This window comes from Lampris incognitus, chromosome 7, assembly GCF_029633865.1.
Source record: "Lampris incognitus isolate fLamInc1 chromosome 7, fLamInc1.hap2, whole genome shotgun sequence".
Classification (NCBI taxonomy): Eukaryota; Metazoa; Chordata; class Actinopteri; order Lampriformes; family Lampridae; genus Lampris; species Lampris incognitus.
The window spans coordinates 19017892-19031817 of NC_079217.1; the positions used below are offsets into that span (position 1 = coordinate 19017892).

The 13926-nt window shown below is 45.7% G+C and overlaps 1 protein-coding gene across 1 annotated transcript; it reads left to right on the plus strand.

The window, feature by feature from the left end:
* The first annotated feature begins 417 nt into the window (after positions 1–417).
* LOC130115417 (A disintegrin and metalloproteinase with thrombospondin motifs 8-like) lies at positions 418–13611 on the plus strand. The gene is given in 10 exon segments (XM_056283063.1): positions 418–1183; positions 1186–1550; positions 3291–3530; positions 6677–6809; positions 7089–7256; positions 8386–8678; positions 9435–9621; positions 10677–10849; positions 11055–11230; positions 12100–13611. Coding segments are annotated over 10 exon segments (2847 nt in total). The 5' UTR covers positions 418–816; the 3' UTR covers positions 12845–13611.
* Positions 13612–13926: the final 315 nt, after the last annotated feature.

Genomic DNA, 13926 nt, shown 5'->3' on the forward strand with positions numbered 1-13926 from the left:
TATATACGTATAAGTAAATACTAGAAATCAAACATACAAACATGTGGCTCTTGTTGCAGCCTACCAGTTTGATCATATCATTATTTACTTCTCAGACTCAAGAGCTAACAAAACCGACTTAAAAAAGAAAAAAGAAAAAAAGGGGTGCCAGTCAGTGTCTAAGCGCAGTTCTTGCACATCTCTGATCAGTATAGTCTTTTGTGAAGGAATAAAGCAGCTTCCCTTGGGGGGGCCGACCAGCTCTGAGGGGACCTGTCAATCAAAGGAGGCTCAGAAATAACTGACCGGCGGACTTCCAGCTATGTGTAGTATAGATGTCCCGCCGCTACCAAAGCATGTGCTGCTCTAACTATGCTGGGTTAATAATAGGAGCGCGGTTGTCAAGCTATTTCAGAAGGGGGGGGTGTGGGGGCCTGTTCTCATTGGATCCGATTTATCCGACAGTTTCTCATGAAGTGCGAGTGGGAGGAGAATTTCCAGCAACGAAGGATATCAAAAATAAACCCCCTCGTGTCCAGAGAAGACCAGAAAGTATAAATACCACTGCTATCCCCAGTCTTCTGTGGTACTGGTGAGTGCATGGTAGAACAAGATTTAGCTTCACTATAGAGATTGAGAAGATAACGCGGGCAGACTGGGAAAAAGACCAGACATCCTTTGACCAAGACTGGCTTTACAGCACTGGGAAGAAGAAAACAAAAACCCATTTTATTTGAACTTGCACACAAAAATAACAGAAAGAAAGAAAAAAATTAAAATTTCATTTCGTTCTATTTTATTTCTACCCATTCTCGAGTGCAACGTCCGTTGCAGAAGATGCGTACCGCGTTGCGTTTTATCTTTCAGCTCCTGTGCGTAACCAACGTCGCCTTTTCCAGCCCTTTTGAAACAGAGGTTATTCTGCCCATCCGAGTTAATGGAAGAAGCAACAGCCGGTTTTGGAAAAGAAGCGAGGAGCACCCGAGATTCACGCTCAGCGCGTTCGGCAGAGATTTCACCCTGAATCTCACGCCAGATAACAGCTTCCTCGCGCCATCCTTCGTTGTGCAGCGCATCGGCGCCAAAGACGTCGACGCTTTACGCAGCGCCCCAGGTGCCCGAGGCGGGGGCCCGGCGCCGGACACCGGCGTGATCGGCAAGAGAGAGGAGACCCCGGAGCGGCTGAGAGGCTGCTTTTTCTCGGGAGCGTAGATCACAACGCCAACTCGGTGGTGGCGGTCAGCTTGTGTGACGGCATCTTTGGATCGTTCATAGCAGACGGGAAAGAGTATCTGATTGAGCCGAAGCTGCCGGGCTCGGGGAGAGGCTCTGCCGAACAGCTGCATGTCATCAAGAGAAGGACGCTCACCGAAGCACGCAGCGCTCCAATCATCTTTGATCGCACGACGGAGAGGAGTCAAGCGCGCTACGACAAGGAAAGTTTTACGCACGGGGAGAATGACGCACAGAGGGAATCTCGCCGGAAACGCTTCGTGTCAGCGCCGCGCTTCATCGAGACCCTGGTGGTTGCAGACGCCTCCATGACCCAGTTCTACGGAGATGAGATCAAGGTGAGGTGTTTGCAAAAATCGTGCCCCCCCTCCCCTCTTTCAAATAAATAACAATAATGAAACGAGGGTAACACACACAACACCGTGTGACTTTTGTGTGTGTGTTTGTGATTCGGTCACAGACATGGTCACAGGGAATGTGATTGTTGTTTTCTCTCCCTCGTTATTCGAGCCAGACAAGTCAGAGGCAGACTCCGGGGGAAAAACTAAACGCTCCTCAGAAATATTCCACTCAAATGTGCTCCTCTAATTCCTCTAATGCAACAAGCATGCAACAGTCTGCAAGGGGGGGTTGTGAAAAGCAGATTTCAGTGGTCATCCTAAAATCAAAAAAAGAACCGATAGATAGATAGATAGATAGATAGATAGATAGATAGATAGATAGATAGATAGATAGATAGATAGATAGATAGATAGATAGATGGACGGGTAGATAGATAGATAGATAGATAGATAGATAGATAGATAGATAGATAGATAGATAGATAGATAGATAGATAGAATGAAGGTGATATGGCATAGTAGTCTCCCTTGGTGCTGCATAAAGGAGAAGTTGACATTTAAGGGTTCAGGTGGAGTTGGTTGGATGCATCTCTCTGTGAACACTGGGGAGGAAATGGGTGGGTGCGTTGTTTCCTAAGGCCTAAACAGGAGGTCAGAGGAAAGAAATGCTAGCAACGTTCTCCCACATATCTGAAGACTTGGTCACTAATTGGCTGCATCTTCTGTGCATCAAGCAACAGAACCTCCATCAGTTTACCAGCGATCTCGAGCATCGGTTACTCTCTTTCCCCCATAATGCTCTTATCCAGTTAGTAAATCAGTAAACACAAGAAAAAAATAGATCCCCATTGTTTGTGTACGTAAGTGAGATCCTCCTCCGTATCTGCAAAACTTCACTGATGCAAAGCGTGATGTTCCACAAGGTGTTCTGTACTTCACGTGGTCCTGTCACTTCATGGAGGTCCTTCAAAACCGATTGTATTCTCCGTGACTAATGTCAACAACTAGCCATACATACCTAGTCCCCTACCAAACGAACTTGTTAGGCAAAAAAAGTAGGACAATCCTCCCACATGCCACATGCTCAGCACACCGTTGCCAAGTTATAGTCTGCTAGTACTTAACAGAGTCCACGGCTGCCAGACAGCCTGTGTAGTATTGCTCAGGAGGGGGTCGGTAGAGTGGCATTCAGCCACTCGTTCCCTGTGGACACATCTCCACATCGCCTGTTTCTCGTTGTTATGTTGTTATAATGTCATCGCTGCTGATTGTTTGCCTGTGGTTTCATCCTGCGGAGCACTTTGTAAGCTCCGTGTAAGGAAGGGGCTGTGGAGAATCTTGTAAAAGACACTTGGTTAGAATAAGTCGCTGGGAAAACATGACGTTTCAGATGATGCCAGAGATGGAGGGGGATCCTTTAGCAGGTGACAGCTGGTGAAACGTCACATTTCTAGAACGATAACAGAAAAGACATGCTGGTTTTTCCAAGCGAGTGAGCATCCCGCCTTTTATGAGCTTCTCCACTATTTGATGTTTGAAGGAAGCACCACGTCTTGGGCTCTTTGAGCACGACTGCTTTTTTTTATTTTTAAACCACATAAATAAAGACTATTATATACCATCGATCATTACTACCTAAGAAGGTGAGGCCTTTTTGATCCCTGTCTTGTGTGTGCATATTGCCAGCTGTGCATCACGGACATGGTTTAAGTGTGTGGTGTCCTCCTCTGTTGACAGCATTATGTCCTGACCCTGGTCTCCATGGCAGCCCAGCTCTACAAGCATCCCAGCATCAAGAATTCGGTGCACATGGTGGTTGTGAAGATGCTGGTGGTGGAGGATGAGGAGGTGGGGCCGGCCGTGTCCAGCAACGGAGGCGTGGCTCTGCGTAACTTCTGCTCCTGGCAGCAGCTGTTCAACCCTCCCAGTCCAAGACATCCGGAGCATTACGACACGGCGCTGCTCTTCACCAGAGAGGTGAGCATGTGGTGAGGTGGTGCACAACCTGCAAGGCCTTTTTCCCCAGGCACGTTTGGTTTAGGACTGTGTGGTCACGCGTGGTCATACAACACAAATGCATATAATTTGGTGTAAGCTTCTTCTTCTTTTTTAATCCAATATACTGTACACTTTTCAAAATCATTTTGCTGAGCATTCTTGGCAGTCCACTCACATTTTGCATTTCATTTTTCTTCCTGCAGAAGACAGGGGAAGACAGGCAAGAGTATTTAGAAGGCTCTGGCAGGACTTGAGAAAGGCAAAACAAGCAGTTTAAGAGGCAGCGAACTCAATCGTATCTGGGCACCAAGGTGCCACACAGTACAATATAATTATATATGGGTGACGCTAGCTGGAATAAATAACTTCATTTGGCATGATGGTACCAAGCTGTCGGGCCAAGTATGCAAGTAAATGAGTTCAGGAGGAGAGGAAAGGACTTAAAAGAGGACACAACAAACGGTGAAATGACATGTTATAAGATGTAATCTCCATCCACATGTCATCTTAGATGAAACGTCGTTGTAGTTTAGTGCAAATAAACATTGCTGTGTCCAAACCCAGATTACACAGACGGTATTTCAGGAAACCTCTTTGTGAGCTCTTTGGCCATATTAACAATGGTAGTTATCAGGCTTTTGGCGATGTGTTGTATATATTTATAATGAAATCCTCAAGATGGAAGCGCCGTCCTCCCTTTTCAGCATGGCGAGTGAGGAGGGCAAATCTAGTTTTAACAAACATGTGCCTTATGGAGCTCTTCCACAGGAAATGAGTCCAAAAGAGTCCTTTGCAGTTTGTTTTGTTTCTGAGGTGCTATCACCGGCTGCCCTCCTCTTCCATGTGTGTGTGTTGACATTGCACAAGCAGAAAATATAGGCCAATGAAACTTTAACTTATTATATTTTTGCAACACAAATTAGGATTGCCCTGCTGCCTCACGGTGAGGTTAAACTTTAGGAGTGTAATCTGCTCGTGTATACACGCGGCCCGCGGAAACAAACCGGCTGTGACTTTATGTTTGATTTGTGGAAGTGATTGATTTCGTGCCGCCATTATTCGAGCACAAAAGGGCTTGTTGTTTGTTCTTTTCTTATCTGCGGGGCTACGCTTTGAAACTCCGAGCGCTCCTCGTGTCTCGGCTAACTTTAGTAACTGTGACAAATCAGACTTGACACGATGACACCGCTTAAAATGGCCCCGGCTTTCATGTACAGCTGAGCCGGATGCGACCCGTGAGAAGAATGTGTGCCGTATTCCTCTGTCACAGGAGAAGGCACCACTACTACCCTGCCACTGTTTTGAAACCCTAAACTTACTCTGTGTGCGTGCATGCATGTGTGTGTGTGTGTGCACGCGTGTGTGTGTGTGTGTGCACGCATGTGTGTGTGTGTGTGTGTGTGTGTGTGTGTGTGTGTACGAGAAAGAGAGCTTCTACATGCATGTGATTGAGAGCTTTCCCAGCCTACATGTTTGTTTCCGTCCCGCTGTCTTTTTGGCCCACGTCTCAGTCTGAATGTGCGTTCGTTTACTCGTACGTATAAAAACACGTCTGCCGGGCTGTCTGTGTGCGTCTGTACACGGGTGACCGATGCTTCTGCTGGGCAAGGTATACAAACACATGTTGGGCTGAGTTCAACCTCCGCTCCGACTCCAGATGTGTTTTGAATAACAGAACGTTGTATGTACCTAGTGGTTTTGGAGCCAGGGCGAGGCTGCCGGCCTGGGACGGCTCCATCTCAGTCGTTTATAGAGGGGCTAGCCATCTGAAAGGGGAAAGGTTTAGGGTGTAGTGTTGTTGAAAATCCATTTTTTGATACACCACATGGTTCATTTTCCCATATCACGGTTGCGTGACAGCTGCACGCTAAGAATATTCATTCGCTTAAGTTTTACGACGGAAACGATGAAAAACATGTTTTTGAAATCTTTTTGCAAAATGGAGGGAAATCAAACGGATACAAATAGATGTGAATATTCGTCATTGCACATGATTACAATAACATAGTCGCTTGGGACTGACAACATGCTTACTATTGCCCCTTTTCCACTACATGGTACAGGCCCAACTCGAATCGACTTTTTTCGTTTTCCATTACTGGAAAGTACCGGCATTTCGGTAACTGGTACCACTTTTCTGGTACCACCTTTGTCGAGGTTCCAAAGAAACTGGAGCGGGTACACCGAGGGGGGTACTGTTATGGTAATGGAAAATGACACAGAAGCAAGTCGAGTCGAGTTGTGTCGAGTCGTGTCGAACCGATACCATGTAGTGGAAAAGGGGCATCTTTCCACTCGGTCACAAAAAGGGGAATCAGTTCATCTGGACACAACATGTAGTGAGAGGAACACTGCATCACTCATCTACTAAGTGATCACTTTAGTCTCAATGGTTAACGAGGAGTCAAAGAGGCCTTCTATGTGAAGAGCGAACGGCCATCCCTGAACCAAGGGGGCTAAGAGCACATCTGTCGCCATCTTACAATGTTGTGATTGCAACTATTCCCCAATCCTCTGTGAATAGTATCTTAATTATGTGACCATTAACTGGAGTTAATGGTCACAGACCATTAACTGGAGTTAATGGTCACAGCAATTTACATATGAAACCAATCGTTGGTTTCAGCTGTTATGCCACTGTGTTGTTTATAAGGGTGGGGATACCTGCAGTCAGTTGAGACTGAAGAGGTCACTTAGATGAGCGATGAAACGTTTCTCTCAATAAACGTTGTGTCCGGATGAACTGATTCTCCTTTCTGGGATTTCCGTACCTGGATGACTGAGCATGCATAGAGACATTTCTACTTGAAATTGCCGGTTATGCTTTGTCGCCCATTTGCAATTTGTTCTATTCTTAGTTACACCCTTTTTTTTCTTGGTGTTTCCAACTATTTGCTGCTGCTGCATCAAATTTTACAATTAGAATTACTGTAAAATGACCCCCTGAGAGGATCGTCACAGTTATATTACATTTGAATTGGTGTTCATCAGTATCTAATCTCTTTGTCCGTTCACAGAATAGTCCACTGGAGCAGTTGTCTCCAGCTATCCGCCACTCAAGCAAGAGGCGTGGGCTTTAGTCGCGTTTCAAACTGATCAGTTTTGGTGTTTGTCTGCTTTTGTAGGATATCTGTGGACACCAAAGCTGCGACACCTTAGGGGTGGCTGACGTGGGGACGATGTGTGACCCCAAGAGAAGCTGCTCCGTCATCGAGGACAACGGCCTACAAGCTGCCTTCACTGCTGCACACGAGCTAGGTTCGGTCATAAAGTGTCTCAAGGCTTAGCTGGTGTGGACATAGTATTTGTAAAAAGGATTTGTCACCTCGGATATGGTTAGATGTATACTATATCAAATTTATCCTCTACTGAGGATAGAAGTAAGAGCAAGTTTCATCATGCATACCTTGACCTGAATACTGGAGCAAAGAATGCTGCCCTACTGCCAGTAGCAGACTTCTCGTCAGATCTACGGTTCTCTACAAACCTACATATATAATTATTTCATTGCCAGGGATGTATGCTCTGTCTCAACAGGTCATGTGCTGAGCATGCCGCATGATGATTCGAAGACCTGCGAGAGGTTGTTCGGGAACCTGGGAGGGAATCACCTGATGGCTCCTCTGTTTGTCAGTCTCAACAAGACCTACCCGTGGTCGCCCTGCAGCGCGCTCTACATCACAGAGTTCTTCGACAATGGACACGGTAGGAAACAGCGGTTCTCAGCGACACTATCACTACCTCAGATGAGATGCCTGCAAAGAGGACAGATCATAATTGGTGGAGTGATGCTGCCTTTCAGTGCTGCGCCTTAGTAAATAACACGCCACAACTTTATTGTGTGTGCAGGTTTAAAAACGACGCGTGATAAAGAGAAAGGTTTCAAGTTTCGCTCCAAATGGGACGGTTTTACATACACCACATGTCTAGCGATTGCAATATGAGTCAGTCAGAACCTAAACAGCCACAGTTACTTGCATATTTTTTTTCTACCTTGTAGACACCGAAGCCCACCAAAGTGCTGCGGTTTACCCTGCTGTTAGCACTAGGTTTGGGTTAAGAACCTGGGGATTAAAGACATCGGTTATTTCTTTCATAGATCCACTCTTCCTCCTTTGCCATTGCTCACATGCTTAAACACGTTGCTCACCACAAATTGCAAGATGTGGTAAAAGTTCACCTTGACCTAGATTTTCACATATACTCTCTCTTGGCTTGCACTGAGTCAATCAGTCTCTCTCTCTCTCTCTCTCTCTCTCTCTCTCTCTCTCTCTCTCTCTCTCTCTCTCTCTCTCTCTCTCTCTCTCTCTCTCTCTCTCTCTCTCTCTCTCTCTCTCGCTCTCTCTCAGCCTCCCTTGCCGACCTTCCCTTGCTGTTGCTGTCTCGCGTTTTGCATCTTGTATTGTTTGTATCATGGGGAGACCTATCAGTGAACCTTCTTTTCCACTGAGTCATACTATGGTCTTTTTCCTGTTCTCCACAACTTATGCCAAAAACAACAGCTGGCGTCAGCAAAATATGTTCTTTATCAGTTGGAAAATATTGCCAAAGAAAACTCGTGAGGCTGAGAATGTTCATTCCGAACTGTAGACGTCAGTGACAACTGCAGACAAAAGCTGACTGATGGAAATAAAAGGTTATTTGAGAAATAATGAAAAGTTTGATCGTGATATAAATTCCGTCAAATATAAAGAGTTTTAGGTTAAATACAAGTCTATTCCATTTGTTAACCCCCCCCCCCAAAAAAAACAAAACAACATCATATTTTTGTCAGAATATGCATAAATATGACTTTTTAATTCTCCCTTACCATGATTTGATGTCCAAATCACAGGAGACTGTCTGCTGGATGTCCCGGAAAGTAACATGCCATTACCAGGAGAGCTGCCAGGAATCATGTACAGTCTGGACCGACAGTGCCAGCAGATTTTCGGAGAAGAGTTTGTCCATTGCCCCAACACCTCAGACAGCGATATTTGCAACCAGCTGTGGTGTCGGGAGGAGGGCTCGCCCCACTGCACAACGAAGAATGGAAGTTTACAATGGGCAGATGGCACCCCCTGCAGCCCCAATGGGACCTGCCTCCATGGGGCATGCATGGAAACCCAGCAGGCTTTGCAGCCACTAGTAAGAGCGCTTATCTACCTAAAATACAATGTGCTGTATCATCTATTGGCTTGTTCGGCTGGATATGACATTGTGAGTTTTGATTCGAGCTGTTTCACCATCTTTTGCCATGTTCCCTTGTAAAGATCCTGTCCTTTCAGTTCCTCATTTGAACTCTGTTGCCTTGATATCTTCTCCTTGTGTTATGACCACACATCTGTTTATGAATCCAGACGTGCTGGCAGTTAGAGGACTAGCTAGTCCAAACTCATAAAACCTCCGGAAAAGATACCCATGCATGCATGCATGCGCGTGCATGCACACACACACACACACACACACACACACACACACACACACACACACACACACACACACACACACACACACACACACTCAAACAAGCATACACACACACACACACACACACACACACACACACACACTCAAACATGCATACACACAAACACACACACATCAACTTGACCATGACATGACAAACATTTTTACTTTTCCTTTTCCCTTAAAAAAATTGCACCATGGCAGGGTCCACTGGTGGTGACACATGTGGCAGGAATGTGTGGAGAGGGAGACAGCAGGCGCGTGCCGAACTTCAACACAGATTTATCCCTGAGTCGTGGCACGCCAACAGACTGTGCTGCCTCAAACCCAGAAGCCCAGACTGTGGTTAAGACTGTACGGCTCAGATTCCCTTTGGCACTAAGCTCTAACCAACTACTCTGTTTTTTTTTTTTCTTCTTCTGTGTTTTACCACAGGTGGTTGTGGACGGTGGCTGGGGTGCGTGGGGACCATGGCAACAGTGTTCTAGAACATGTGGAGGAGGGGTGGAGTTCTCCTATAGAGAGTGTACCGACCCCGTGCCTCAAAATGGAGGGAAATATTGTGAAGGGCAAAGGGTTCAGTACCAGTCCTGCAACCCACAGCCTTGTGAGAAGGATGATGGTAAGCATAAGTGCCACTGTTGTTAAACAACTAATTTTAAAGAAGCAATGAGGAGTTTTGGATTTTTGTTGACTTTGCGTGATGCCGGGGACAAAAGCGGTAGTGTTGCATGATAGAACGACTTCATTGCCGTGGATGTTACCGCTCATCTTCTGGTTGCATGTGCAAGAGTGAAAGATGTAGTGGTGTTTTGGGGGGGGGGGTTAGGAGATACACAGTGATGAGGTGATGTATCTCTAATTGTGGATATGTTTTCCATCTGTGTGCCATAAATTGTTTTGTCAAATTTCACTGGGAATCTGACTGGGAGCCAAGCAATTGGGACCATTGTACAGCAACATCTTGCTGATGGTGTCATTTCATCATGTCAATCATATGGAGGCATGAAAATAAATCTAAGACTGATGAAAAACTCCTCATGGCAGCTTTAATCTGCTTTAATTGATATTTGTCAGGTATTTTCTGTTTAAGTTTTTTTTTATTCCCCCCCCCCCTTTTTTCTTCCCAATTGTACTTGGCTAATTACCCCCACTCTTCCGAGCCATCCCAGTCACTGCTCCACCCCCTCTGCCGATCCGGGGAGGGCTGCAGACTACCACATGCCTCCTCCGATACATGTGGAGTCGTCAGCCACTTCTTTTCACCTGACAGTGAGGAGTTTTGCCAGGGGGACATAGCACATGGGAGGATCACGCTACCCCCCCAGTTCCCCCCGAGCAGGCACCCCGACTGACCAGAGGAGGCGCTAGTGCAGAGACCGGGAACACATACCCACATCCGGCTTCCCACCCGCAGACATGGCCAATTTTGTCTGTAGGGATGCCCGACCAAGCTGGAGGTAACACGGGGATTCGAACCTGTAATCCCCGTGTTGGTAGGCAGCGGAATAGACTGCTACGCTACCTGGATGCCCTTTTTTCTGTTGAAGTTAAAAGAGTATTTGTCGCCAAAGAAACTATTTGATTGAGAGGACAGCGTTTTCAAAAGCCAATTGTAAGTGGTTCTGTCCACATTTTATTCATTTTCCAACACTGTATGATGTCTTTTGCTTTCAGGGAAAAGCTTTAGAGAGGAGCAGTGTGAGAAGTACAACAGCCCCAACTACCTGGACTTCAATGGGAACATGAAAGAGTGGATCCCCAAGTACGCCGGGGTGTCTCCCAGAGACAGGTGTAAGCTGTTCTGCAGGGCCAGGGGCAGCAGTGAATTCAAGGTGTTTGAAGCAAAGGTATGTCCACTTAACATCACATAAACAATGTAGCTGTGCTGCACATGATATTATGTGGCAGGTAGTGGCTCTTCTTTTAAGAGGAGCTACTTATCCCGTGCAAACTAGCTTTGCACGCCTCAGTTTAAAACTTACAATTGAATCTATTTCAAAACTGGAAAACGCCTTCAGTGGATGAGCCAACATGACTCCTTTGTGCCAATAGGTGATTGATGGCACCACCTGTGGTCCCGACACTACATCGGTATGTGTCCAGGGCCAGTGTGTGAAAGCGGGCTGTGACCAAGTGATCGGTTCCAACAAGAGAGTGGACAAGTGTGGTGTGTGTGGAGGAAGCGGGCTTACATGTAGGAAGGTTACGGGTTCCTACAACAAAGCCACGTGAGTAGTCTGCCCGCCTTCCAGAATCAAAATGAAATTAAAACAGCGAGTATGTGAAGAATAATAGCCATTGTTGACAGAGGATTTCCTCTGTTAACAATGAGGTATAAAAATACAGAAACAAACCAAAAACAACAAATTTGGAAAAATTTGTTGTTTGATTTATTGGATAAAAAAAACAAAACAAATTTGGGCGGCACGATGATCCAGTGGTTAGCACTGTCACCTCACAGCAAGAAGGTCCTGGGTTCGAACCCCGGGGTTGTCCAACCTTGGGGGTCATCCCAGGTCATCCTCTGTGTGGCATTTGCATGTTTTCCCCGTGTCTGTGGTGGGTTTTCTCCAGGTGCTCTGGTTTCCCCCACCATCAAAAAGACATGCATGTTAGGCTTTATACTCCGGTCTGTGCCCCTGACCGAGGGAATGGAAAGAAGAGCTGGAGGTGGTCCCCGGGTGCTACACGGCGGCTACCCACTGCTCCTAGCTAGACAGCTAGGATTGGTTAAATACAGAGCATAATTTCCCCATGGGAATTAATAAAGTATATCAAAGAAAAAATATTTTTCATTGCTTTCTTTGCATGACTAATGTAGCAGTTGCATGATCTGCACTTTTGATGCACATAGGCAATACAATTAACTTTTGCGCATTAAGCTAATGCTGTTACCTAATTGACATTACCTACAATATGTGTGACGCTTGAGGAATCCTAAATTCCAAGCAGCTCCGAGGAGTTAAAAAGACACAGGTTGGAACAGGAGATGGAATGAATGTTCCTGTGTCTTAATAATGACAACTTAAGCCTGGTAGAAACAAGACAGTAGCATGATCAAAAACAACTAACTCCTGCTATTTTTTTTCTTACTCAGTTATGGATACAGCGACATTGTCACTATTCCAGTTGGTGCCACTAATATTGACATCAAACAGCGGAGTCACCGAGGAATAAGACATGATGGAAACTACCTGGCCATAAAAAGAGAAAACGGTGGTTACATCCTGAATGGTAACTTCTCTGTGTCTACAGTAGAGCAGGATATTCCTGTTCAGGGTGCTGTGCTTAAGTATAGTGGCTCCTCCACTACCCTGGAGAGGATCCAGAGCTTCAGACAGCTACAGGAGGCCATCACCATCCAACTCCTCGCCACAGTGGGGGAGTCCAACCCACCCAAAGTTAAATACACATTTTTCATTCCTAATGATGTGGCTTTCGCCAAATCTAAGGAAAAGAAGGGCTCGTCACTGTCCGTTCATATGATTCATCCTTTTGGTGTGCCTGAATGGGTGCTGGGAGAGTGGTCTGAATGCTCCAAAAGCTGTGGTTCTGGATGGTCAAGGAGGAACGTGGATTGTCGAGACAATGCAGGATTCATTTCAAGCCAATGTGACAGAGACCTGAAGCCTGCTGACATCAGGCCCTGTGGCGACCTGCCCTGCCCCATGTGGCAGATGGGTCCTTGGTCTGCCTGTTCACGAACTTGTGGCCAGGGGGAGCGCCGCCGCAGTGTTGTCTGTATAGATTACACTGGGAAGACTGTTGAGTCTGAGAAGTGTGACCCCGCCAAGATGCCCAAGCCAGTCTCTGGTGAATGTTTCAACCCAGATTGCTTATGAAGAATTTGAAGCCCGGAGAACAATCTGAAAGGGCTGACGAGTGAACTTTTTTTTTTGAATCAATCTCGTGCCTCAAAATGGTAAAGGAGACCTTGTTTTACAATGAGTGAAGTGTAACTGTGCTTAGCAACCAGTTGCATTAGGTCACCGTCACACCAGGGGCATTTGCCAGAAATTTTGTCATCTTTTATTGACGTTTGACAACCACTATTGAAATTTAGAAAATGGAAATCTACCTCAGGACGTACATGTGATATGTGTAGATGCTAGATGAAGGTACTGTGTTTGTGTTTCTTCCACAAAGGGAAGTTTTCTAGTCCCACTCTAAATGGAGAAAAACTTTGTGAATGAAGTTTTCGATCGGCATCCACCCATTATGTTTAATATACATTACATTATTTTGTTCCTACTCTTGCTAAGATAGCTGTCATTTACAGTGGGGCTAGTACTATGGCACGGAATCTGCTGTCAAACCAGCACAGTGCAAATATACCTCCAATTCGCCTTTACAGAACTCAGTCCCCAATGAAGCTTTGATCGAGCCAGTTGAAAAGATGGATGTTCTGGGATTTTAAGACTGAGGAATGTCCTCCTGTTTGATTGCCCCCCCCCCCAAGAATTTAATCTATTACCCAATATGATCATCGTAAAGGCATCAAAGAAGGTGAATCAGTTCATCTGGACACGTTTATTGACAGATACGTTTCATTGTTCATCTAAGTGACCTCTTCAGTCTAAACTGACTGCAGGTATCCCCACCCTTGTAAACAAATACAGTTGCATAACGACTGAAACCAATGACCAGTTTCATATGCAAATATGGGTGTGGCCAATCACAATCATATTTGTATATGAAACTGATCACCGGTTTTGGTCGTTATGCAACTGTATTGTTTATAAGGGGTGGGGATACCTGCAGTCAGAGGTCATTTAGGTGAGCGATGAAACATATCTGTCAATAAACGTTGTGTCCAGATGAACTTATTCAACCTTCTTTGATTTTCTTACCTGGATTATTGAGCATGCATCAAGACATTGTAAAGGCAATTTTTCTTAACCCCCGAGATTAGTGGTAATTGGCT